At 44.2% G+C, this 24,435-nt stretch overlaps 1 protein-coding gene across 2 annotated transcripts; it reads left to right on the top strand.

The window, feature by feature from the left end:
* The first annotated feature begins 7,573 nt into the window (after positions 1-7,573).
* LOC133380841 (zinc finger protein 436-like) lies at positions 7,574-16,602 on the top strand. 2 transcript variants are annotated; one of them, XM_061618962.1, is made up of 2 exons: positions 7,574-7,780; positions 12,568-16,602. In XM_061618962.1, exon 2 carries the CDS (start codon positions 12,579-12,581, stop codon positions 14,163-14,165), a length of 1,587 nt encoding a protein of 528 aa, XP_061474946.1. In that variant the 5' UTR covers positions 7,574-7,780; positions 12,568-12,578; the 3' UTR covers positions 14,166-16,602. The 2 variants fall into 2 exon arrangements, with proteins under 2 accessions (XP_061474946.1, XP_061474947.1); XM_061618963.1 differs by having other exon boundaries at positions 12,565-16,602.
* Positions 16,603-24,435: the final 7,833 nt, after the last annotated feature.

The raw sequence follows: 24,435 nt of genomic DNA, 5'->3' as shown, positions 1-24,435 counted from the left end.
TGTTTTAAAAAATCAGATAAGCAATTACTGTGAATATAGAAGCCCAATTGCCTGTTAGACACATAAGCATAAAGTCAATCTGTAATAATTGTTATACCTGGAATAAACATAATTATAGTTTTAAAAAAGGAAAAGGAGTCAAGTACTAGAAGACAGAACGACTCATCAAAATTCAAGAGGATTTCTAATGTTCTTGCAAAAGTTAACGTATTCTTTCTCTATGGGAGCTGTAGTCCAAAATATCTGGAGAGTGCCATGGATAGGCCAGAGGTTGTTCCAGCATAGGATGATGACTGCTAGAGTCCAATGGTACTTGGAGGGCCACAGGTTCCTCATGCCTGCAATAATCAGCAACAAGCCTGGATCCCAAAGGATTACTTAAGGTACATGCCTGAGTGCTTTCACATGCCTTTCTTTGGCTTTTGTCTTTGAACAGCAGATCTCCCTGAGAGCAGATCACAAGATGCTTTTGAAATACCTCTCAGTTCCAAGAGTGATTTCCATGTGACACCAGGAGATTGCCGCTTTTGGAGCACAGTATTCATTGCACAGTTCTGTGGGTCCTGACTGATGTGTCAGTACTGCCAGAAAACTTTGCTTCTGTGGAAACAACCATGGTTATCTACTCTAAGCCATAAACATAATAGGTGCACAAGGCAAATTATAGCTTCGTCTCTTATGTGGAAGGTAGGAGTTTCTCAAAGAGTTTGATGAGAAACTTCTTTTTTGTTCTAAATGTTGTAATTTTAGATTTACCCCCTCTCATCTCTTTCCATTATATTGCCAGTTATTGAATCTTTATGATTACTGATCTTTTACCTAAATATTTAGAAGACACAGTGGGTTGTATCCAGCACAGTCATCCTGTTAGTGCAAGGACTTCCTTTCGCCTGTTGAATGAGATCCTCTCCCTTCCCCATATAACTATTAACTATAATGGCTTTACAGTGTAGAACTTCCAGGTTTAGCAACAGTATATCTCCAAATAACAATTGCTGGAGAACAATAGCCAGAGTGGGACTATACTTTAATGGCCTGCTTGTGGACTTCCAGAGGTATCTGGCTAAGCCACTAACAACTGTGAGAAGCGGGGGGCCAGACTAAATGGACCTTTGGTCTCATCCAGCAGGGCTCTTCTGAATATTCTTAAGTCCAACTTTGTTCAGCGCCACTCACGTTCAAGTAATTGAACCCAGAATTGTAGCCTTAAGAAAACTTTCGTTTTGTCTCAAGGTTTGATGGGCTGCCCAATTTGGGCTGGGCAGGAATTTTGGTGAATATTATTTTCTGAAGAATATGTAGGTGCAGCCCTTAGATGTAAACAGTCACAGGGGCAGTACACTCAAACTGTTTTAGCTTCCCCTGTGGCGTGCTGCTTGGCTTACTTGCTTGGAGCTGCAAATCTGCTTTGCCTCATCTTCCCAGCTGCATACTTCTTCACACAGCACACAGTTAAGCTATGAAACTCACTCCTATAGGAAGCAGTGATGGCAGCCAACTTGGATGGCTTTAAAGGAGGATTAGAGAAATACATGGAGAAGGCTATAAATGGCTACTACCCATGATGGCTATGCTTTGCCTCCATGGCCAGAGACAGTATGCTTCTGAATACCAGTTGCTAGAAACCACAGGTGAGGAGAGTGCTCTTGCGCTCACATCCTGCAATGCAGGCTTCCTATGGCCATCTGGTTGGCCTGATCCAGCAGAGCTCAGGTTCATAACTGAAGCGGCAAAAACCTTGATGTGTCTCCCTGCTCTCTGCTTGTGGGCCATGATGTGCTCAGGATTGTGGTGCTGGTGGGTGCATGTCCTTGCCCAGATCAGGGATTTGTCCTATACAGGTTGACAATGCTTTGCCTGTTCTTTCCAATTGCATTGTTCAAATTAAGCCTTGTACAGAAGGGAACAACTCAGTCTTTTTCTTATATGTACCACATCACGTCTGCACCATGCTTCCACAAGTTTGAGATCCTATCTGCATAGGGGCCAGCAGGTGGTACATGCCAACCAGTGTAAGCTCTGATCAGACCCTCAGTTCCCTGCCAGAAATTGATCCTGTGGACAGAGGGGGACCTCCATTGCACAGAGGTGGGGCAAGTAGTGTGATCCCTCCCTGCACTCGTCTGTACACAGATGAACAGAAGACATGATTAAGAGGCAATATAATAACCATCAAATATTAAGAGGCTCTCGCATACTGTAGATGATGGACCCAGTTTATCTTCTGTTTCTTCACAGCTGGTTCAAATTACAAGAAAAAGGATTTAGGTTAAATGTTAGGAAGAACTTCCCTGATGGTACAATAGTGAAACAGACAGGCTGCCTCAGAAGGTGGTGGGCTCTGCTTTGTTAGAGATTGCTAAAGGTGGATGTTAAGTGGGTTTTCTGCATCAGCAGGGGGTTGGACTAGATGACCCTTGAGATCCCTTCCAACTCCATGACCCAGAGCTAAGCCCTGCTGAATTCAATGGAGCATAATACTTGGTAACTCAATACAGGACCACAGCTACTGTATGTGTATGGGCTACTGTGAATGCTCAAGCATGTTGGGGGTAATTTATGTGAAGTGCCAGCATAGTGTAGTGGTTTGACTTGGACAAGGAGTCCCCACCCCCTGCCCTGGAGCAATCAGAGTGAGCTTGGGATAGTCACTACCACCAGCCTAGCTTATCTCACAGGATTTTGTGAGGATAAAAAGGGGTGGGTGGAAGCCCATGTTATGCCATCCTGAGCTTTTTGGAGGAAGGGCGGGATACAAAATATAACAAGAAATAAAAATAACAAATCTCTGTTTAAAGCTGCAATCCCAAATGTACGTTCTTGTGATTGAGTTTACCGACAGCCAGCATGATAACAGTGAAAGTATTGGACTAGTACTGGAAGACCTGGGTTCAAATCTGCCATGAAGCTCACTGGGTGATTTTGGGGGTAGTTGCTCTCAGCCTTTTTTTTGGGGGGGGGGACTATGCATGTGGAGAGGGTGAGGAACATGTAGCTAGTGCTGGTGCCAGGCTATTTTGCACCCTAGGCAAGGGTAACTACTTGCACCCCCCCCAAAAAAATTGCTAACTTCAATTTTCAAAAACAGATCTTTTTTTTTCAATTAATTTTTATTCAAATTTTCAAAATCAAAACAATACAAAAAGAAAAAACACAAATTAATAACTAATACAATAAAAGAAAAAAAACTAATACAATTTAAAAAAAAGGAAAAAAAACTATTGACTTCCGATTTGTCGTAGTTCAGCTGTAGGTCTATAATATATAACAAGCCTGTCTCTTAATAGATTATAAAATCACCTTCCTCCAGCGGTTATCTTAGTTGGTATCAAATCTCATTAACATCATATCATTTTATTCCACAAAAAGTCAAAGAGAAGTTTCCAATCCTTGAGATATATGACTATCAATTTTTTTCTAGATAGACATGTCAATTAATCCAACTCATCAATACTAAGTCCAGTAATTTCAAATCGCTCTTCTTCCATTATCCGTGTTGATTCCATCTTCCATCTTTGCGCACCCAATAATCTTGCTGTCATAGTCATATAATAAGAGTCTGATAGGAATTTCCTTCATCACAAATATTTCCTTGCCATCAATTCCGAACGTATCACTGAAGTATTGTTGCAAAACCGCATCTCTGTTCCCCTTTTTTACAGAATGCACTAGCACATCTCTTGAAGGTTTTTCCATTGTCACAAAACAAGAATTAATTCTGTAAACTTTCTCCATTTCAAGCTCCATCAAATCCTTCCAGTCCAGGAATTTTTTCGAACCGATGATATCTTTATCTCCAATCTCTTCACCAATTCCTTCAGGGACAGCGCTGAGTTCCAAATAGTAATATTTGTCTCCAGGATCCATCACAGCCAGGAAATCCAAATCTTTTTCCAAGTCCACATTTAATCCAATCTCCATAGTTTGAACCTTCCCTTTCTCATAGAATCCTGAATTTCTTTCAGCTCCTGTCTCATTTCGCCAAATTCAATTTTCATCACTTGTCTGTTATGACTCAGTTCTTGTTTTGTTAGCTTAATCCCATTCATTATTTTCTGAAACATATCTAAAGAGAAAGTCCCTTCTTGTTCATCCATGATCTCAACCACCTTCTTGATTGTCATTCTTAAAACCAAAAGAACAAAACCCCTTCAATTTCTAATATCCCAAGCAAAGAACAGTTTATTTCTTTATCCAGTTACAAAAATCTTTCAAGCCAGCTGACATCACCCTCTAGACAGCACGAACTGCCTTATCTCTTATATGTCCAAAAGTGCAAAAACAACTTTAGTTCACAGCATCCAAATAATTAGTGGCAGAAAGAATGAGCAGATTCGTCAAAAAAAAAAAAAAAGTAGACCGGAAAAAATAGTCCCAGACATATATTACTCAAAAGTCTTATAAATCAAAAAAAAAATTTCTCTTCAAATTAGAAACCCCTCATCCGTTTGTAATCTTTATAATGCTGAGTTCCCTGCCAGCTTTTTGCAATAAAAATAAAGATAAGCTATTTCTATTTTCTTCCCCTTAGTTCCGTGAATAAAAGAGAAAGTTATGACTCACCCAGAGTTTCTTAATTGCTGATTCTTTGACAAATCTCTTTAGCTGTATTGATAACAAAATAATAATAGGTAGACAGGAGAATGCTTGCCTGTTAATCCGTTTTTCTTTGAAGAAAAAAAAAGTCTCACTTAATCAGTTGAGCTAGTTAGAAATCCTAGCTCTGTCCGAGCTGCTGGAAGACCTTCTTTCACAGACAATTCTAATGAATTCCAGTCTCCAACAAACACAACAAAGCTCTGTGGAAAATCTCTACGTTTCTTCCTTATCTGGAAGAAATTTTTCCCAGTCAAAAAAGCCCTTCTGACTGGTTTTAAAACTGAAAAAGTTTCATCTAAGACGGGAGCCCGTCTTAGAGGCAGCACAGGCGGAGTGATCCTCCTGGGAAGTCCAAAAACAGATGTCTTGTAGAAAAAATGAAAAGCACAAAACTTTATTTTAAATTGCAAGAATAAGTAATACAACAATCTTTGATTATCTTTCTCAAATACAAAAGAAAATGTTTTAGCATACAAATCATTTTGAATAATCTTGTGAACTGTGATGTTAAAATTTAAGTCTCTTAAAAGTTTCCATTTCAGGCACATCAAAATTTCACTTTGCGTGCCTTTTCCTTTGCAAATTTTGTCACCAATTCCTTCAGGTCAAGTGTTGATGCTTGGGCATGTTCAATTGATATAGTTGCCAACCCAACTAGTCTCTTTTGCAACATTGTTGAGTGTATGTAAGTTTTTATAAGTTTGAGCTTTGAGAAACTGCATTCTCCACTTGACACTGACATTGTCATTTGTTCAATATGACTAATATCAGGTGTGCAGTCCAGAATAATTGAGTAGTATTTGGCTGAGTTTGCATGTGCTAAAATTTTCTGCTTTATAGCACCTGCTAGAAACTGTATAAGCTCATTTTGGATATCTTTTCCTAGGTAGTGAACCATTGTTTCTTGATCTTTAACTCTGCGCAAATGTTCATTCATGATAGGATCAAAAAGGGCTAGATATTCTACAAACTTCAAAAAATTTCCATTGCTAGCACTGTACAACTTTTCAGTTGTACCTCAGAATGCCACATTTTGCATGCCAAGAAGTATGACCAAAGCAATCAAGCGTTCCAAAATTTGTTGCCAATATTATTCTTGCCTAATTTTCTGCTGGTTAATATCAATTGTTTTTCCTTTAGTTAAGCGCAATTCAAGTTCTCTCCAGGTCTGATAGGAATACTGACCGTTTAGAAAACTCTCATGTGAAGACAGAACTGTTCCAATGTTCTTCTAGTCTTTTGAACCTGTTTCTTGTAGGTTGATGCATCATTTTTTTTGCTGAACAACTTACAGCAAAAACAAAAAACCACTTTTTGAGGTTTTTGGCTAAGAAAAAAATCTCTTATTTTTCTTAGTTGCCAACTAAGAAGAGATTTTTTTCTTAGCCAAAAATATCCCTAAATTTCAAAAATAAAAATACATATAAAAAGGATAAATAAAAAACAGAATATAGAAATTTTTCATAAGACTTTATAATTAATTATATTCCATAGCACTGTTGTTAAAATAGTGTTTTAATAAAATAGTGTTAAAATAAAAAATATAAATTGTCAGTTGCATTTTTTTTGCAAGAGTTAAAAATACTAATCTGTATAAAACTGCCCCTCAAAGGTCAGTACTGTGCCCCTCTGAGGTCTGTGCCGTAGGCGGCTGCCTAGTTGGCCTAATGATAGCACCAGCCCTGCATGTAGCTCTCCAGATGCTGGATTCTTTAATTCCAATCAGTCCCAGGATTTGTACCTCAAACATATGAAGGGCCACAGGTTCCCCCTTGCCTGATATATACCACCTTGAACTCCTTGGTGAAAAGGGGTGGATACAAATTGAAAACAATAAGATTGCTTATGAGTCAATCTGTTTAAGGATTGGGCTACTGCTGTCCTATCTGTGCTTAAGCTAGGAGCAAATCTTTGTGGACTAAGGGGTGCTTTCAGACATCATTGTGTGATCTGGTGCTGCCCAAAGCCTTGAGTGAGAGAGTAGGATGATGTCAGCAGTTGCCAGGATCCCTAGACTTTTTGGGAGGGAGAAAGCTGAGCTGTGTTTAGGCCTTCGGCAAGAGCCAAGGAGGATGCATGGAGCCCTGTGTGAGAGCCAGGAGTCTGAGCAGGGAGGTTTGCCTGACGGAGAAGGAACTGATATTGGTTTATATTAATAATTTTTATTACTGTAACATTTGTATATATAACATTGTGTATTTTTGTACCATTTGTTTAAGTTGTCTGTAGTTCTTGTTTCAGTTTTCTGCAAACCACTCTAATACATTAATAAATGTCACAAATAAACAAATGTCAGTGTCAAGGTGCCAGCTGCGTTCCCCACCCTCATTTAATCCAGACTTGCCTTTTCTGCAGAAAATCAAACAAGACTGATTTGCTACTTAGCAAGCAACTTGTTTGTAATAGCTGAATGACCTGCTTGTCACATTAAAGGGAGACCAGAGTTCGAATCCCCACACAGCCATGAAGATCTCTAGGTGACCTTGGGGCAGTCACTGCCTCTCAGCCTCATGAAAACCCTATTCATAGGGTCGCCATAAGTCGGAACCGACTTGAAGGCAGTACACACACATACACATGGAAGCACATAAGATCCTTGCTGGGCCAGTCCGAAGGCTCATCTAGTCCAGCCCAGCACCCTGTTCTCTCAGTGGCCAGCCAGTTGCCTACGGCAAGCCCACCTGCGAGCAACAGCCACTCTCCCCACTTGTGGTTCCTCACCAACTGGTATTCAGAGGCCTATACGGCCTCTTACTGGAGGCAGCAGCCAGGCAGCAGCCAGGCACCATGACTAATAGCCATGAATCGCCTTATCCGCCAGGAACACTCCTGAGTCAAAATGCGCGTGCAGGCTGAGCCGGGGGTGAGTTTTGCCACGCAGAGCGGTCTATTGACTCCTCCTTTTTTGCTTTTTTTTCCATCTCGCTTTGCTGCCACCAGAGGGCTCTGGCCGTTTGAAAGGAACGGGAGCCTGCGCTCCCTCTTTGTCTCTTTTTTACGCCTGGCGTTTCTCGGGATGAGTTTCCTGTATCAGGCGCTCGCTGCATCCGGATCAGCGGGAGTGAGCTCGCATTGAGTGCAAGAGCCGCAGCTGCTCCCTAAAGCGATCCGGAACCCGCCCGGCTAGAGGGACGAAAGAGACGCCGGCTCCCCGAGCCTTCCCTTTCTCTGCTCTACCGAGGTGGGAACTGCCTCCGGCCAAGGCGGCTCGAGAGGGCTCCGCCCAAGCTCTCTGCAGCCGTCCAGCCGCCTCCCCGGCCGAGCCAAACGCCCCCGGGGGATGGAGAACGGCGCGATAACCATTTGTCGGGGGCGGGGGGGGAGGAGGCGGCCGGGGGAAAGGGGCCGAAGGGAAGTGCATTTCAAAGAGAAGCGAAGAGGGACCCAGGCTGCCAGATAAAAGCCCCGATCCACCTTCCTTGGCCGCGGGTTGTTTGTCCCGACTCCCAAGAGAGGAGCCGACTTTCGAAGGAACCGTGTTTTCCTACTTCTCCTTCTGTTTGGAGGGTGCATAGAAGGGATTGCTTAGAGCCCAGCCAGCCTCTTTCCACCCTGCAAGTGGCTTTTTTAAAATTGAGACAGACTCTGAAAACAGCACAAGGCGATTTCCTCCCTCTCCTGGAATTCCAGAGGGGAGAGGAAGAGGCTGTTTTTGGCTGGAGAAAGGAAGGCTGGGTCTCTATCGGAAGGATAATGCAATGGGACAAGGCTGCACCGTCTATCGTCCCTGGCCATTGGCTGGGACTAATGGGGTTCAACAACATGTGGAAATGCAAGAAGTTCCCTAACGCTGGCAAAGGAAAAGGGTGCCCTCTTAGCTATCTCCTCCTAGAAAGATAGCAAAAGTGGAGGAAGAATTTCTGGCGATTGCTTCTCCAGCAAGTCCAGAAGAGCGCAGGGCCTTTGTTCTCCCTTGCAAGGCAGTTTTTGCCAGGTTGAAATTTCAGGTGTAGGTCTGGGGTGAGAAGGTTGCCTAGGGCCTTATCTGTGTTGTTTGTTTATGTAGAGCGTTTGTACTCTGCTCCTCAGCCGAAAAGGCTCCTATAAAGTAAAATAAAACAAAGTCAGTCCCTGCCCGCAGGCTTACAATAGAAAAGTCACCACACAAAAGGAAAAAGGGACAGGGTGAGAAGAGGAAAAAAGAACTGGGGTGCCATTTCTTAAATAGTACTGAAAGAAAGATGGGGTAGGGGTGATTTATGATTTGCTTAGGAAGCATGTTATTAAGTGCTAGACTCAAGTAAGGTCTGTGCGATTGTACCACCAGGAACCTTGCAGAAAAATTGGTGGCCGTGACAGGTAGCGACAGCCCAAGACATGCTGCTGAGGATTGTTTGATACATATTTTTTTTTTGTACCTTAGTCTAACGCCCCCGGTTGTGCTGACAGGCGGCAGTTGAAGAGCAATGACTGTGTGTACTGCATTAGGATGGGGGTTATTCTGGGCCCATCAGCCCACCTTGGGAGTGTAATAATTGGGTCTCTTGCCTCTCTTGCTACAATATGCAAGCTGATCCTGTGTGGGATGCATTGTGTGGTGATGGATCCCATCTGGTAGAAAGGGGAGGTGGGCGGAATCCTCCAGTGAGTGAGTCTTGAAGGAAGGAGGACTGGCGGCCAATTGAGCCATGTAAGGAGATGTGGTATAGCCATGCCGGGAGGTGTGTGGTACATTTGCATGTCAAAAAGGAGGTGGCTTAGAAATGTGTACCTTGGCTTTTAGAGTTCTGCAAGGAGGCCAAGGAGGGAGAAACAAAGATCCTGTTGGGCCCTGACTGCGCGCTTTCAAATGGGCGTACAATTATGCAGCTTAGAGATCTTTTCAAAGTAAAAGCAAATTGTTCTAAAGAGTGCAACTGTTGGCCCAGATACTGGATTCTCTGTGTGCTTTGCACAAAGAACCTTAGAAGACCAAAGCCCTACCTGCGTGCTGAGGGAGGTGATGGACAGGAGAGTGTTAACAGCAGTGGGCATTGACATGGGTGGGGTAACTTGAGCAGGCCCTCTAGGCTGGATTATCCCCCTTGACAGCATTTGAGTTGATTAAAGCAGAATTGTAGTTATGTTAAAAAAAAGGAAGGCTGAACCAAACCATTTTGGCCTAAGGTCTTAATATTCAAGGTTTTGTCTGATACCAAAATGTACTTGTGGTGTTTAATCTTGTCTTTGCCTGAAAGGAAGCTGCCTTCTGTTAGGTCTGACTTGGGCTGTGTAGACACCATGCTTTTAGAGCATGTTGCTTCCCTCATACAGTCTTGGGATCTGTAGGTTACTCCTCATAGAGCTACAATTCTTAGCACCCTTAACAGACTATAATTCCCAGGATTCTTTGCGGTAGGGGAAAATGTGTACTCGAGGTATGGTGTGTACACAGCCTGTTTGTCTAGAGCAGTGTTGTCTACCTTGATTGACACCAGCTCTCTGGGTTCTTGGGCAGAGGCAGAAACTTAGGAAGCTGCCTTTATACCTGGGAGACAAGGATTCGAAGCTCCACACAGCCACAATGCTCACTGGGTGACCTTGGGCCAGTCACTGCCTCTCAGCCTCCAAGGAAGGCAATGGTAAACCACTGCTGAATACCGTTTACCATGAAAACCCTATTCATAGGGTCGCCATAAGTCGGAATCGACTTGAAGGCAGTCCATTTCCATTTTTCATTCTAGCTTAGCATTGACTTCTTTAGGAATGGGGAACCTGTGGCCTTTTGGAACTTGTTGGACTCCACCCAGCATGGCCAACAGTCAAGGAGGTGCGATGTGAATTGTAGTCCAATGACATCTGGTCTGCTTTGACAATAGTATAATGGTTCTCCAGGGTTTTCCAGCAGAAGTTGGCTATGATGAGAGCAGGATGCTGGACTAGGTTTTATTTTATTTATTTGTTACATTTATACCCCACTTTCTTTCACCATGGAACCAAAGGCTGCATACATGTGGTTCCCATCGGTCTCCCATCCAGGCGCTGACCAGACCCAGACCTACTTAGCTTCAGCAAGGTGGTGACATCATGCTCCTTCAGATCATAGCCTGGGATCACGTTGGCATAGGCCTTTGGTGTGATCCAGCAGAGCTGTTCTTATGTTCTGAAACTCTTTTCAATCTTTGCCTGAAAGTGCCAGGGATTGAACTTGGGACCTTCTGCATGCAAAGCCTGTGCCTTATGGAGCCAAGTACCTCTCCTGCTGCCAAGTGGGCTGCTTGCCCAGACAGTCTGGCTTCATTGCTTAATGGTGTCTTGATACTGAGAATCCATGGAAATACTCAATACTTTGAGAAAGCATTGCTTGCTAAGCGCTTGTTCACATTGTCACATTGGAGTGTGATAGCTTGGTAAAAGTACTGGTTTGTTTGCAATGTGGATTTTACTTTGTGGATGTGTCCATTTTGTCCCAGAACTTATTTTGCCTGTGGTGTCCAAAAGGAAAGCTCTTCCCAATTATGAGACAGACACATCTGCAGGAGGTGGTGGCTGGAATCTCCCACATTGTTGAAGAATTGTATTCAACTAAGGTCTACCTGGAGTAGACCCACTGAAATTAATGAACCAAAGTTGGCAATTTCCATTAACTTCTGTGGGTCTGTTGTGAGTAGGACTAGCATTGGATACACACACACACCCCGGTGCTCTGTATGCTGGAGCAGTCATGTGACTATCTCTGCATAGAGATAGTGAAGGCCCAGAAAAAAAACAGAAAAATATGCCCCCTTTTTTTCTTTTCTGTTTTCCCCCCAATTTTTCCAGAAAAAAACCATAAAAATTTCAGAAAAGGATGGGGGGAAATGTCCCCCCTATTTTTCTGGGGGGGCGGTCCTTCACATTCTATTTCTGCGTATGCTGACCAGCCACTATATAGTGTCAGTGGATGGGCCTTGACACTCCAGCGGTGACTGATTCACACAATCACTTTAATAGGCTGTCACCAAGGGCTTAACATCTCTGTGGTGACCGCTCTTGTGAATGCTCTAGCCCATCTCCAGCGTACATTGAGATACAGATTTGCTCCCTGGGAATCTCTTTATGCAGCTGTAAGTCTAGAAACTGGTCTGTGTGTTTTCTGCAATAAGGTTAGAATTAAGGCCACATTCTGCCATATTTCATATGTCACACAGCCGGGGGCATTGTTATGGGGTGGCCTGGGGGTGGTGGTAGGGGAGCGTTGAGTCTTTTGTCCTGGGCCCTGGATTTCTTGCCCCTTCCCATTTTTTTTACTTTGGTTACAGTGAGCTCGGTACACTGCAAAGTGCAGTACCAGTGATCCTCCAGCCCTCTTCATAATGTCACTTAATGCTACCCTCTTCATAATGCCTTGAAGTAGATTGAGCTTTGACAGCAAGAGCCAGAAGCATTTTTCCCCCTTCTAAATTTGCATCATTACCTATAAATTCGCATGTGTTTTATGCAAACTTGTGTTATGGGCCTGTGCCCCAAGTCTTTTAAATACCTAGCAGTTCACGTGGATGGCTGTATTGGGTGAGATCACAGGCACTGAGCCCTAATGACCCTGCCAATATCCCTCCTCTTGCTGGCCTCTCAACATCATGTATGTACCCTCCATATTCAGATGGAACATGATGGTAATGAGGCAGATATTGTTGGACTGTAGCTCCCATCAGCCCCAGCATGGCCAGTGGTCAGGGATGATGGGAGTTGTAGTCCAGCAACCTCTAGAGAGTGACAGGTTGGGAAAGGCTGCCTTAGAGGTCAAAGGGTTTGAGCCATTAACCCATTACCGTATGCCGAGAATGGGGACCCTGTGGCAGCCCAGATGTCATTGGCCTCTAATTCCCATCAGCCCCAGCCAGCACGGCCAGTGGTCAGGGACAACGGGAGCTGTAGGCCAGCAACATCTGGGAGGGCTGCAGGTTCCCCATCCGTGTAGGATTGGGTTACTTTGCAGAAGATTTAGCTTGTGGTGCATGTGACTTGACTCCTGAGTGACTTGCTGAGCTCTCTGGTTTATCCAAGCAGGTGATGGAACAATGAAGGACACAGAAGGGAAGACGCTACAGCAGCAGGAGGAGGAGGACTTTGAACCCCAAGTGGAATTGCACTTCACCATATTGGAAGAATCAGAAGGCGGCATTTCTCAAGGGAAACTGTGGCACTGTGAGATCAATGCCGAGCTGCAGCCCGATCGTTCCTGTCAGCCGGAGCTGGATGATGATTCCGTCTACTCTGACCGATCGCGCTCTCCCTCCCCAGAGCTACAGGAAGTACTGCCGGACCCTGACAGGGGAGCCGGAGAGAGAAGGGTGGAGGCTTATCTTCAGCAAGGTCCTGAGCAGCAGGTCGAGCTTCATTTCACCATATTGGAGGAGTCAGAAGGGGGCATCTCTGAGGGAAAACTCTGTGCGAGCGAGGTCAGAGCAGACGAAGCCCTGGAGGTGGACTACCGAGAGCGCCAGTGGAATGGGCCTGTACCTTGGAATGAGAAACTCAGCCAGCCGTTGGAGGCAAGGAAGGCTTCCCTCCCAGCGGAGGGCAGGCCGGAAGGTGAAACCAAAGGGGAGGCCCCTCAGCAACAAAACTCTGAGCAGCAGGTGGAGCTCCATTTTACCATCTTTGATGATCCTGAAGAAGTGAGCCTTTCCCAGGGGCCAGAGGACTTCCCCGTCTGGGAAAGCCCGTTCAAACCAGCCATGTATCAGGGAGACTATCCAAAAGAGGACTGGGATACATCCATTGACAGCCTGGGAGATGTCTTCGAAGCATCTTTCCAGCAGCAGTTCTACTCGGGAGGGAGGATGTACCCCTGTACCGAGTGCGGGCGCGTTTTCAACCGGAAGTCGACGCTGACGCGACACTGGCGGACCCACACGGGGGAGAAGCCCTATTCGTGTCTCGACTGTGGGCGGAGCTTCAGCCTGAACCTGAACCTCCTTACCCACCAGATGACCCACACGGGAGAGAAACCCTACAAGTGCCCTGACTGCGGGCAAAGCTTCACCCGCAGCACGAGCGTCACCAGGCATCAGCGAAGCCACAGAGAGGGGAGCCCTTATAAAAATGACCTATGGGATGAAAGCTTCCCGTACGAGCTCCCGGTCCCTTTTCCCTATCCCATGCCCCAGGCGGAAGAAAGGTCCTACGTGTGCCCCGATTGTGGCGAGACCTTTACCCACAGCGGGAGCCTCAATAGGCATCTGCGGATGCACAGGGGAGAAAGGCCTTACAAGTGCGTCATGTGCGGGGAAGGCTTCTGTTCGATGTCTAAGCTTTACAGGCACGAGAGGATCCACATGGTGGAGAAGCCCTACCACTGTGAGATCTGTGGGAAAAGCTTTGCCGTCAAGTCAACGCTGACCAGGCACCAGATGCTCCATCAGGCAGAGAGGCCCTACATGTGCTCTCACTGTGAAAAAGGCTACGTTCAGAGGAGCCACCTGGCCAGGCACCACCACAAAGCACACCCTGGGGTGCCCTTTAACCCCGTCAAAGCGAACAGTATGCCTGCCACCATTCTGGATTCCGACAACCTAGTCACCTATTTCTGGGGGGATGAGGAAACGGACACTACCTCTGAACCTGTTCCAACGCAGTTGATTTACTCGGGAGCAGACTGCTGAAGAGGGGCTAAGCCTCACCTGGAGTTACATGGTTCCCCCCCCCCACTTGAAGAGAAGCACTTTGGGCCCCCAACCTCTTCTGCTCCATCTTTTCTAAGTCTCCCACATGTTGGAATCTTTCTGATTTTAAGAGCTTGGGGAATTAGTCCCCAAAGTGGATTCTTATTGCAGGTTTTGTTGTGGGCGGCCTCAGTGCCAAGATTACTTTCTTGCCTTGCTGCTTTGCTAACTTGAGTCCGAATGCCAACAAAACATCCCAAGAGGATGCTCTACCTGCTCTGTCCTGCTTTCTACTGTAGATGGCACCAGCATCTTAACTTTTAATGCCTACTGTGGCAGGCAGACCACAGTGGACAGCACAGTTCTGCAGCAGGCGATAAACATATTCCTGAGCAAAACTGGTTCATGTGGACCACTTCCCAAGCTGCTTAATGGAACAAAAGCAAAAGTGCCATTTTGTAAAGGGGGTGGCAAGTCTTATGTGGCGATGGAAAAACCTGCTTTAGAGGGGAGAGCAGCCTGGTCTGTAGCAAAATGTCTAGTCTTAGGGAGATGGGCAAGGAGTTTGGGAGTTCATCCGAATTCATTTTTTTGTTTGTAGTAAGGGAGAAATTTTTTTCTTAAAGGAAAACTACACCTTGTTTTATCACTTTATGTTTCTAGTGATGGCTGAACTCTTGGAAAAAATTAGTAAAATATGGAAATGGGGAAAAAAGCACTCAGACGCTTTTGAGAAGTGTTATTTGATGAGTAAACCTAGAAATCAAATGAGAAAATGAAGCCCTTAGAGTCAAGATCCTTTTGGTACGGGGGGGGGAGTGTTGGTGGTTAAGAGCATATATAGGAAGCTGCCTTATACAACATCAGGCATTTTTTCATCTATTTATTATTATTATTATTATAGTTGCTTGTTACCTGAAAGTCTCAAATGACTTACAACACATTAAAAACCTAAATGTAAATACATAATACCACAGAACAAACAACACCTGGAACTGCTACAGGACACTTGGCGGCAGCACTAATCACAAAAACATCACCTCAGTCTATCAAAAGCCTGGGGAAAAGGTAAGGTTTTGCCCTGGCACCAAAAAGAGGTCTATGATGGCACCAGATGGACCTTGTTGAAGAGAGCATTCCACAGCCAGGGAGCCACAAGTGAAAAGCTCCGGGTAGGTTTATCTCAGGAGAAGCGTTCCAGAAGATGTAATCGTATCTTTTAGCCCTGCATTTCTCTACAGGAGGTGTGGGGAACCTTTGTTCCATCCAGCCATTGCTGAACTAAAACTCCCACCAGCCCCAGCAACATGGCCAGAGGCTAGAGATGATGGGAGTAGTTCAGCTACATCTGGAGGGCCAAAGGTTCCTCACACCTGACCTTCATTTGACTGATCTGTATTTTAACAGACTTGTTGGAAGAGGAGAGTCTTCAGTAGGTGCCTGTCTAATATTTAATGGGAGAGGATTCCGGAGCGTAGGTACCACCACGCTGAAGGCCTGGTTCCTATATACAAGCCCCGTTGGGATTGCTTCCATGCAGGAGTTCCTGATTGAAGCTCCAAAGTGCAGTCAATCCCTGCCCCAAAGTGAGGCTTGCAAATGTTTGCAGCAACAGCAAGCATGATACATGACACAGGAACATTTTACCCTTGCATACTGGCTTGAATTCAAGCCAGCCTACAAAAGAAAACACATTACCCGATGTCAGGTGATTTGATTGCTGGATGTGGGTTGGGGGAATGTCATGATCTCGCCAGCCTGATTGAGTTCCCCACCACTGGTATACAGAGAGAGGATAATTGCCTCTAGTTAAAATCAGTACAGTTTTGAAAGGTTCAGTCTGCCATCTTGATTCAAAATGGCGTCCAGTTGTATCCAAACATAGGTGAAATACCTTCAGAAGCGATCAACTGCATAGTGCAGGGGTTCCCAAACTGGTCCCTGAGCTTCATTTAGGTGGTCTGCAGCATGTCTGGATTTGTGGTTGAAGGTGGGAGATGGCACATCTATCGCGTTAAATGTTCATATTGATTTTCATTGTATCGTTAGTGCTTCTTTTATTCTGTGCAATTCAAATTGTAATACAATAAAATATAATATCTATAAGAAATGAAAGAAGCACTAAAAATACAATTAAAGTCATATAGCACCCAGTACACTGAATTATAACAAGCAGAATAATCACTGCCAAGACCCTTAACAATATTCATGGGGGGAAAGGTTTGGGAACCACTGGCATAGCAAACAGACAAACAACTTTCCAAAATACTTAATAATTATAGTACTTATAGGCCGCATTTTTCATTCAGTACATCTAGGTGGCTTATAACATGCAAAGGCATAATAAATAAATAAATAAATAAAAGCATCAATAATATTGTATTGCCTGCCGGGGGGTCATGTTAAAAGACCTGTCTAACAGGTTCGGATGTTAAAAGATGCCTAAAAGAAAGGAGGGATGGTTCCTGCTGAACCTCTGTTGTTAGGGAGTTCCACAGGGCAGGGGCTGCCACACTAAAGGCTCGGTCCCTGGTAGAGGCCAACTGAAAGTCAGGGGTGTAGGGCACCATCAAAAGTGCCCCATCACAAAATCTCTGTGATCGAGATGGAACGTAGGGAGTCAGGCAGTCCTTAAGGTACTTTGGGCCCAAGTGGTTTAGGGCTTTGTGAACTAACACAAGTACCTTGAATCTGGCCCGGTAGCAACTTGGCAACCAGTGCAGCTCAGCAGTGGGTTAACATGTTGCCAGTAATCTACTCCTGTAAGCAGTGCGGCTGCTGCATTCTGCTTTAGTTGCAGCTTCCAGACCAGATACAAGGGCAGCCCCACATAAAATACATTACAGTAATTGAGTCTTAAGGTTACCAACTCATGGATCACCGTGGTCAGGCTGTCACAGTCCAAGAACGGTCGCAGATAGCGTACTAGCTGAAGCTGGATGAAAGCACTCCTGGCCACAGGTCTCGCTTGATAGATTTATTTATGACTTACCCTTCTTCTATGGTACAACTCATTTTGGTGTATGGAGAGTTTCCCAGTGTCATTCTGGGCCAGCATTGATCAGACCCTGACCTAATTACCTTCAACAAGATTGCTGCATGCATCTTGTGCTTTCAGACCATATCCCCAGGCCACATAATCTTTGGCTTTTACTGCCAGAAGAAAACTCTGAGCGGGTTTTCACTAAGAAACACAAAATATCTGTTAGCTTTGGATACGAATGTGAAGAAAACGTCTCTCCAAATATTTCTTTTTTCATCAGATAATGGCACAGGGAGGACCCTGCACATCTGTGCCAGTTAAGAAAATAAGAAGGGCCTGCTGGGTCAGGCCACTGGCCCATCTAGTCCTATCCTCACAGTGGGCAATCAGATGCCCACGGGAAGCTGCGGTTTCCAGCAACTGGTATTCAGAGGTGTACAGCCTCTGACCAGGGAGGCAGAGCATAGCAATTGAGGCTAGTAGCCATTGAGAGTTTTAGTATCCTTGGATTTGCCTAATCTTTTTTCAAAGCCATCACTGCCTTGTGTGAGAGCAACACCGTGCCAAGTATCATACAGCCCCTCACCTTATCCACCTTTGTAGGCGCCTTCCCTGAGACATGTTACCCATGTTGCTCTCTTTTCTGCTGTTGGTGCATCTATCACACTGTGGTCTATGCACTCAGGTGTAGAGAAGCTGTGGGCCCTCCACATGTTGTTGGCTTCCCAACCATCAGCCAGGATGGCTGAGAGTCTCGGAGCGCCTCTTCCTCCCCGTCCTCTCCAAATGTCCTCACTGTGAAGAAGATGGTGGGTCTGCGAGCTGGCACTTTGCCTTTCCTGTATGTGTGTGTGTGTGTGTGTGTGTGTGATGTAACCTTTAAAGAGCCTTGTTTTTTGTAAGACGCCCATCATAGGCTGCCATGAGAAATTATCATTTGTTGGAAGAGATGGCTGTGAGCTGATGTTTCAATCACATAGTGTGGTCAGGAAAAATTTTGTAAGGCAACTGTCATGCCTCTACTGATGAATGCTTGGTGAAGGGTTTAGGCAGTCTACATAAGACATCTGTGAATGACACTCAATGTACAGAACAGACAGACAAGACTCTCAAACTTGATGATGAACTGAGTTTTACATATGATATCCTTATAACAAGAATGTGTTAGTGATACGTTAGTTAAAGGGAACAGTTCTTGAATATTTTCCTGAATTTACATATTCACATTTCTATACATATTAACATTATAAATTAACATTTCTCCACCCACCCCTTAATTTTTCTTTTTCTTTTGTATGCTGTTCTGGCTACTTACTGGAGAAGAGCAGGATATAAATACTAAGTAACAATAAAGAATGATGGTCAGGGCTGATGGGAGTTGTAGTCTAACAGCAAGAAGGCCACAGGTTTACACTGACAGGCAGTGGCTCTCCAAGGCTTCAGAGAGGAGCCTTTCCCAGCCCTATGTGGAGATACCAGGGACTGAACCTGGGATCTTTTGCGTGCAAAGCAGGTGCTCTACCGCTGGGCTACAGTCCTTTTGCCCAGGAGGGATGTCCCTTGTGTGGGAGACGTAATTAATCTGTTTTGAAACCGGTCTACGTCTGCAGTGTACACCTGCCCCAGGCCAACATAACCACAATGGCATAAAACCCTGAGGTGCCATTTCATGGAGAAACGAGTGAGCGGTTGCCTGGTACCTAACAGGAAAATGGAGACAAGAAAAGAAAGGGTATGAGGTTATGAGGAACAAGCTCTCTGTTAAGCACACAGTGGCTGGCTGATTCCATGAGGAACCTGTGTTTCTGCTTCCATGTTTCTGTGCATTTTTCTTGTATAGGGGTTGCTCCCTCTTCCCTCACTCATGGGAACAGTCAATTATGAAGTGTGGTGAGAGTTGTTAGGAGACCCCTATTCCCCTCACGGAGCTACAATTTCCAGAGTTCTCTGGGAAGAGAGATTGATTGTTTAACCACTCTGGGAAATGTCTTCTTGGCAATCACTTGTGACCGAGTAAGATTGTCTTCCAAAATAAAGTCTTTAACAATGGATCCGTCTGAATCTGTATCCACCGCCAATGTGCCAGTCCATGACTAGGGGCTTCTGGATTTCACAGTCCTGTCCCTGTCACCATTCGCCAATCACCACGGGACTCTTTTATGGAAGATGCCTGTGCGTGAATTTGTTTTATGTGGGGAGATCGCCGCACAACAATCAACATGCAATCTTGACAGAAAAAGGCTTTGATCCAATGGCAAGGGTACCACGATGATTGGAAGTCCTTTATCTGCTGCAGCCTTCATCTGCCTTCACAGCCGTTGTAACGTACACATTGTTATCCTCTGCCTGTTCTGCTGTTGAGGACATTCTTGGGTCGTTCTTTGTCTGGTTCCTGTCCCTTGACCTTACTGCCATGGGTCACTCTGCTGGGAGTACATAGGCTCCCAATGGCATTGCTCATAGGGTTCATTGGAACATGCAAGCCCACTCACCATTACAAAGTGACAATCCAGTGAGGGGTCTGAGAAGTGTAGCTCTGTAAGGGGAATAGAAAGTCTCCTAGCAATTCTCAGCATTTATTTTATTAACTACAGTTCCCAGGATTCTTTGGGGAAAGCCATGATTGTTAAAGTGGTATCATAGTGCTTTAAATATATAGTGCAGATGTGGCCACACTTTAAGGCTGAGATGCTTCATAAAATAATGCAGGACCAGAAAAATGGGGGGCATCTTTGCAGGACCCAGGCATTCTATCCTCTCCAGCTGGATTTGGGCCTGAAAGACCAAGGAAAAGTGTGAGTGCATAAAATGTGAATGAATGTGTACTGCCTTCAAGTCGATTCCTACTTATGGCAACCCTATGAATAGGGTTTTCATGAGGCTGAGAGGCAATGACTGGCCCAAGGTCACCCAGTGCGCTTCATGGCTGTGTGGGGATTTGAACCCTGGTCTCCCAGGTCGTAGTCCAACACCTTAACCACTACACCACACTGGCTCTCGCATAAAATGTAAGCAAGCATAATTTGTGACACTGCACAACATCATTACTGATCACAGGGCATATCTCTCAAGACATTAGCCTTGGCTTCCAATTTCCCAGCTTTAAGCTTTTAGATATAATTGAATATATACTTTTTAAAAAAAAGTATATATTTAGCCTGTATTCTTTTAGTAAAGTGGCAGAAAGGTGTGTGTATTATTTGACAATTAACATTTGTACTATTTATATTATAGTTGCATCATTTGTAGATAATGTTTGCCGCTTTAAAAAAAACCAAACCCATGTATGGTTCTTTCTAAGGGATGCTTCATACATTACCTTTGCTGTGTAGAATCCATTACCATGTGGCCCAGCTCCAGGCTTCTTTAGCAACCCACATAAAGAGGGATCACATTGCATGGTTTGGTCGGCTTGCCTCTTGCCTGTGGGGTCAGAAATGGCATGGGAGGTAATCCATTATCTGCTTCCATTTTCAAATGTGACATGCTACTGGATTACTGGAAACATACCAAGATCAGGAAGCATCCAAAAATGAGGATCAAAAAGGAAAAATATTATCTCAAACATGCCAAAAAATAATTTTATTGTTTGATATGCCCAACACGTTTAGGTAAGAATGCCTTTTTCAAGGACTTATGTAATAATTCTGCCATTTTCTATATTTGACCTTCATCCAGTATGGAGCATAGCTTGTGGCTATCTAGCTCAGGTGTGGGGAACCTGTGGCCCTCCAGTTGCTGCTGAACTACAGCTCCTATCAGCCTTAACAAACAGGGCTAATGGCCAGGGATGGTGGCAGTTGTAGTTCAGCAACATCTAGCGGGTCAAAGGTTCCCCACACAAGCTAATCTAGCTTTTCAATGAGGTGCAAAAGAGGTTTCTCTGCTGTCACTGCTCCAGCCTTTGCAAATGAAAGGTCGACTTCCAACCCTTTTCTCTCCCCCCCCCCCCCCCGGACAAAGAGCCTCTACTTTTCTCAAGCAGGCACAGCCCCCTATCCCTCCATCTGTTGGATTTCCACATATCACTGCAGCTGTTAAGAAAAAGGGCCTTTGTCAGAGGTTTGGAGAAGGTGGCAAATAGGCGCACATATACCTCTGAAAAGTATGAAAGTATCAACATTGGAAAAGCAGCAGCTATGCAAGATAGTCATCATTTCCTGCCACCAGAGGGCTCTGGCAATGGAGCCAGGAAGGTGACTTTTCTTTCTTCCATGTAACCCTCTCTCTCTGACTCTCATACACACAAACTCATCCTGGCTTTAGCATTACAAATAACTAAGCTGGGGTTTTCCTCTTTTCACACACAGCTCCACCTGGTCTTCTCCATCTGGACAGAGTGAGGTGGAAGGGACCAAAAGATCACCGGGTCTAGTCCATGCTGTGGGGCAGGACTGTGCACTCACCACCTCTCCCGGTAGACTAGGGATGGGGAAATCTGTCAAGTTCACTTTCTCCCAGTTTCTCATTTTTCCAGTCTTAAATTCAGTACTCCACATTTCAACATCAGTTTGCGTGTTGATTTTTAAAACTCATGAAAATTCTTCAGCATTTTAGTGTGCATTGCTGCAAATATGAGTTTTGTATGTAATTTTGCACAACAGACATTTTTGCAAAGCAATTTTCTATAACAAAACATGCTTTTGTGTGTTATTTAAACTAGTATTTGCATTTATATGTGCACTTTACCCAACATGTATTTACATGCAAACTTTATGCTAATATATGCAAGTTTGCACATATTACTTAGCAGGAGAACTGCATTGCAAAATTTGGGGAAGTGCAGATTTTGAGAGACGGGCTTTGGGTTCATATATTGTTTCAGAAGTGTGAATTAGGTAGATTTGCCGTCAGTTGTGAACTGAATAAAATTTCTCCCCCATCCCTCCTGTAGAGACTGTAGCACCCTCTGCCACTCCTCCGGAGTCCCTGGCCATTCCCCTCTGTTGGTAATCAGAGATATGTGTTGCCACACAGGCTGCCATGCACCCTAGTCTAAACCAGCCTGCTGCTCTCTGGTGCAGCAGGAGATGCTATCCTATGGCCAGTGTTGAAGTAAGATTCAACAGTTGAATCTGTACATGGAATGGGGAGGGGGGGCATCTTGTCCTTTCCCTCAGGCAGCAAAATATGTTGGGCCGGCCCTACCTGGAGATCGGTGCTGGCCAACCTTTTTGACAAATTGGCCAATGGTGCCACCACTGCAGTACAGTCCTATATGCAAGCAACCCCTTGTGCCTTGAGGTGGTTTTGACTGAGCTGGAGATGTGCAAGCAAAAAGAAGGACGAAGGGGCAGTTGGGAGTGTGAGCTGCACTAATACTGTCATTAATGCTGTGGGTTAAGTTAGTTTCTAATTTAAAGTGGAGCTGGTGTTACAGGAGAAAGCTCCATTGGACTATAGGGAGTGGGGTGGGTAGATATGTCCATTTCAGTTTCTTATCTTTGCCATCTTAAGTTCTCCAGGTTTGCGCATCAGTTTGTGATTTTTTAAAAAAATCTTCATTAAAGTGCAGTAGCATCTTGGTGAAAATTTCTCCTAATATACACATTTTTGCATGCCATTTTGCCTAATACACACATTATTACAAAGAAATGTTTCCTAATATACAGACCCATAGATGGGGCAGTGCGGTGCAGGGGGCCTGCCCCCCTACTTTTCTCTCACCCTCAATCTTATTTACAAAACATAAATAGAATTTATTACAGACATTTTTCTGACCCTCCCCTACTTTTTGGGGGTGCCCCCCTGAGATTTTAGGCTGGCTACAGGCCTGCTAATATAATGCATTTTTGCATGCTATTTTCACTAATACATGCATTAAATGCACACTTTACAGTAGTATATGAATTGCTATACACATTACTTGGTTGGAGAACTGCTTTGCAAAATATGGAGAAGTGCAAATTTCAAAGGATGACTGTTTCAGTTTGCATGTTATTTTGGAAAGTGTGAGTTAGGAAAATCTGCCTTTAAATGCAAACTGAATCAAATTTCTCCACCATCCTAATAAGGACCCAATTAGACCAGAGAGTCATCTGCTAATAATTCCATACTTATGGAACAAAATGGACAGTAACTGCAAGAATATACAGTATGTTTATTGTTGTGGGAAGGCAGGGAGGGAGGTATGTGTATTTGTGGTTCATGATTGTAAGCATTATAAAACAATTAAAATAAAATAAATAAAAGGCTGATGATCCCTGTCCTAATAAGTGTAACTCTATGCATGTTTACTTGAAAGTAAGTCCCATTGCTCCCAAAGGGACTGACTCTCTTGTAAACTGGAGGGCATCAAGCCTTACAAGATTCCTGCAACTGAAGCACACCCTCAGGACAGATGTGCAAACTGTGTATAACAAATGAAGAACTATTGTGCCGAAAACCTCATTGTGGGTCTAACTCCAAGCACTCCCAGATTACCTCTTTGTAGAGCATTCATCCCAATTTGTTTGCAGGGAGATTAGAAGACATTGGCTGTTTAATGAGTATCCATTCTGATTTGTCTGCAGGGAGATTAGATGACAGTTGCATCAAAGCAAGTGTTATCCCACACTTTTCACTGCTTTTTACTGTAACTGTTTCATTTCTTTGAAAATTATTTATTTTATGGTTTTATTTATTTATTGCACTTGTATACCGCCCCATAGCTGAAGCTCTCTGGGCGGTTTACAGCAATCGAAAACATTAAAACAAATATACAATTTAAAATACATATTTTAAAAACAATTTAAAACACAATTTTAAAATTTAAAACAATATAAAAATAATTTGGTTGTATATTTTATTGTTGTAACCCACTCTGCAAGCTTGTGGAGAAGGGCAAGTAGGATATCCAAATAAATAAAATTCCCGTCACTTTCCTTGTTGTAAAATGTCTGATCTTTGGGGGAAGAAGGTTTGTTGCATAAGAGCTCCTTATAAATTTGTGATTGAATCCCACCTGGAAAAAACCCCACAGTCTGGAAGTGCCCTCTGTGATCACATTTCTCTCCTGTTTGCTTTCTGGCAGGCTCCAAGGCTACATGCACACTAGTTCCTTAAAAAGCAGTGAGATTGTTTTATCAGGGTGTGGTTTTAAACCAAACTGCACCCAGCTGTACACATCTTTATTGTTTGATTGGAATACACCCATCACCACTGCTGATGTCACACCTTTTCAGACTGCCCACAACTGTCTGCTGGTGGGTTTGTTTGGACCAGGCAGACCATGGATGATCTCCAGGATTTGCTTATGCCAAAACCTGAGCAATTGGCAGGGATGCTGGGAGCTACAAACAAAAATTT

This window comes from Rhineura floridana, chromosome 3, assembly GCF_030035675.1.
Source record: "Rhineura floridana isolate rRhiFlo1 chromosome 3, rRhiFlo1.hap2, whole genome shotgun sequence".
Taxonomy (NCBI): domain Eukaryota; kingdom Metazoa; phylum Chordata; class Lepidosauria; order Squamata; family Rhineuridae; genus Rhineura; species Rhineura floridana.
This window is presented reverse-complemented; position numbering and strand designations above follow the sequence as displayed.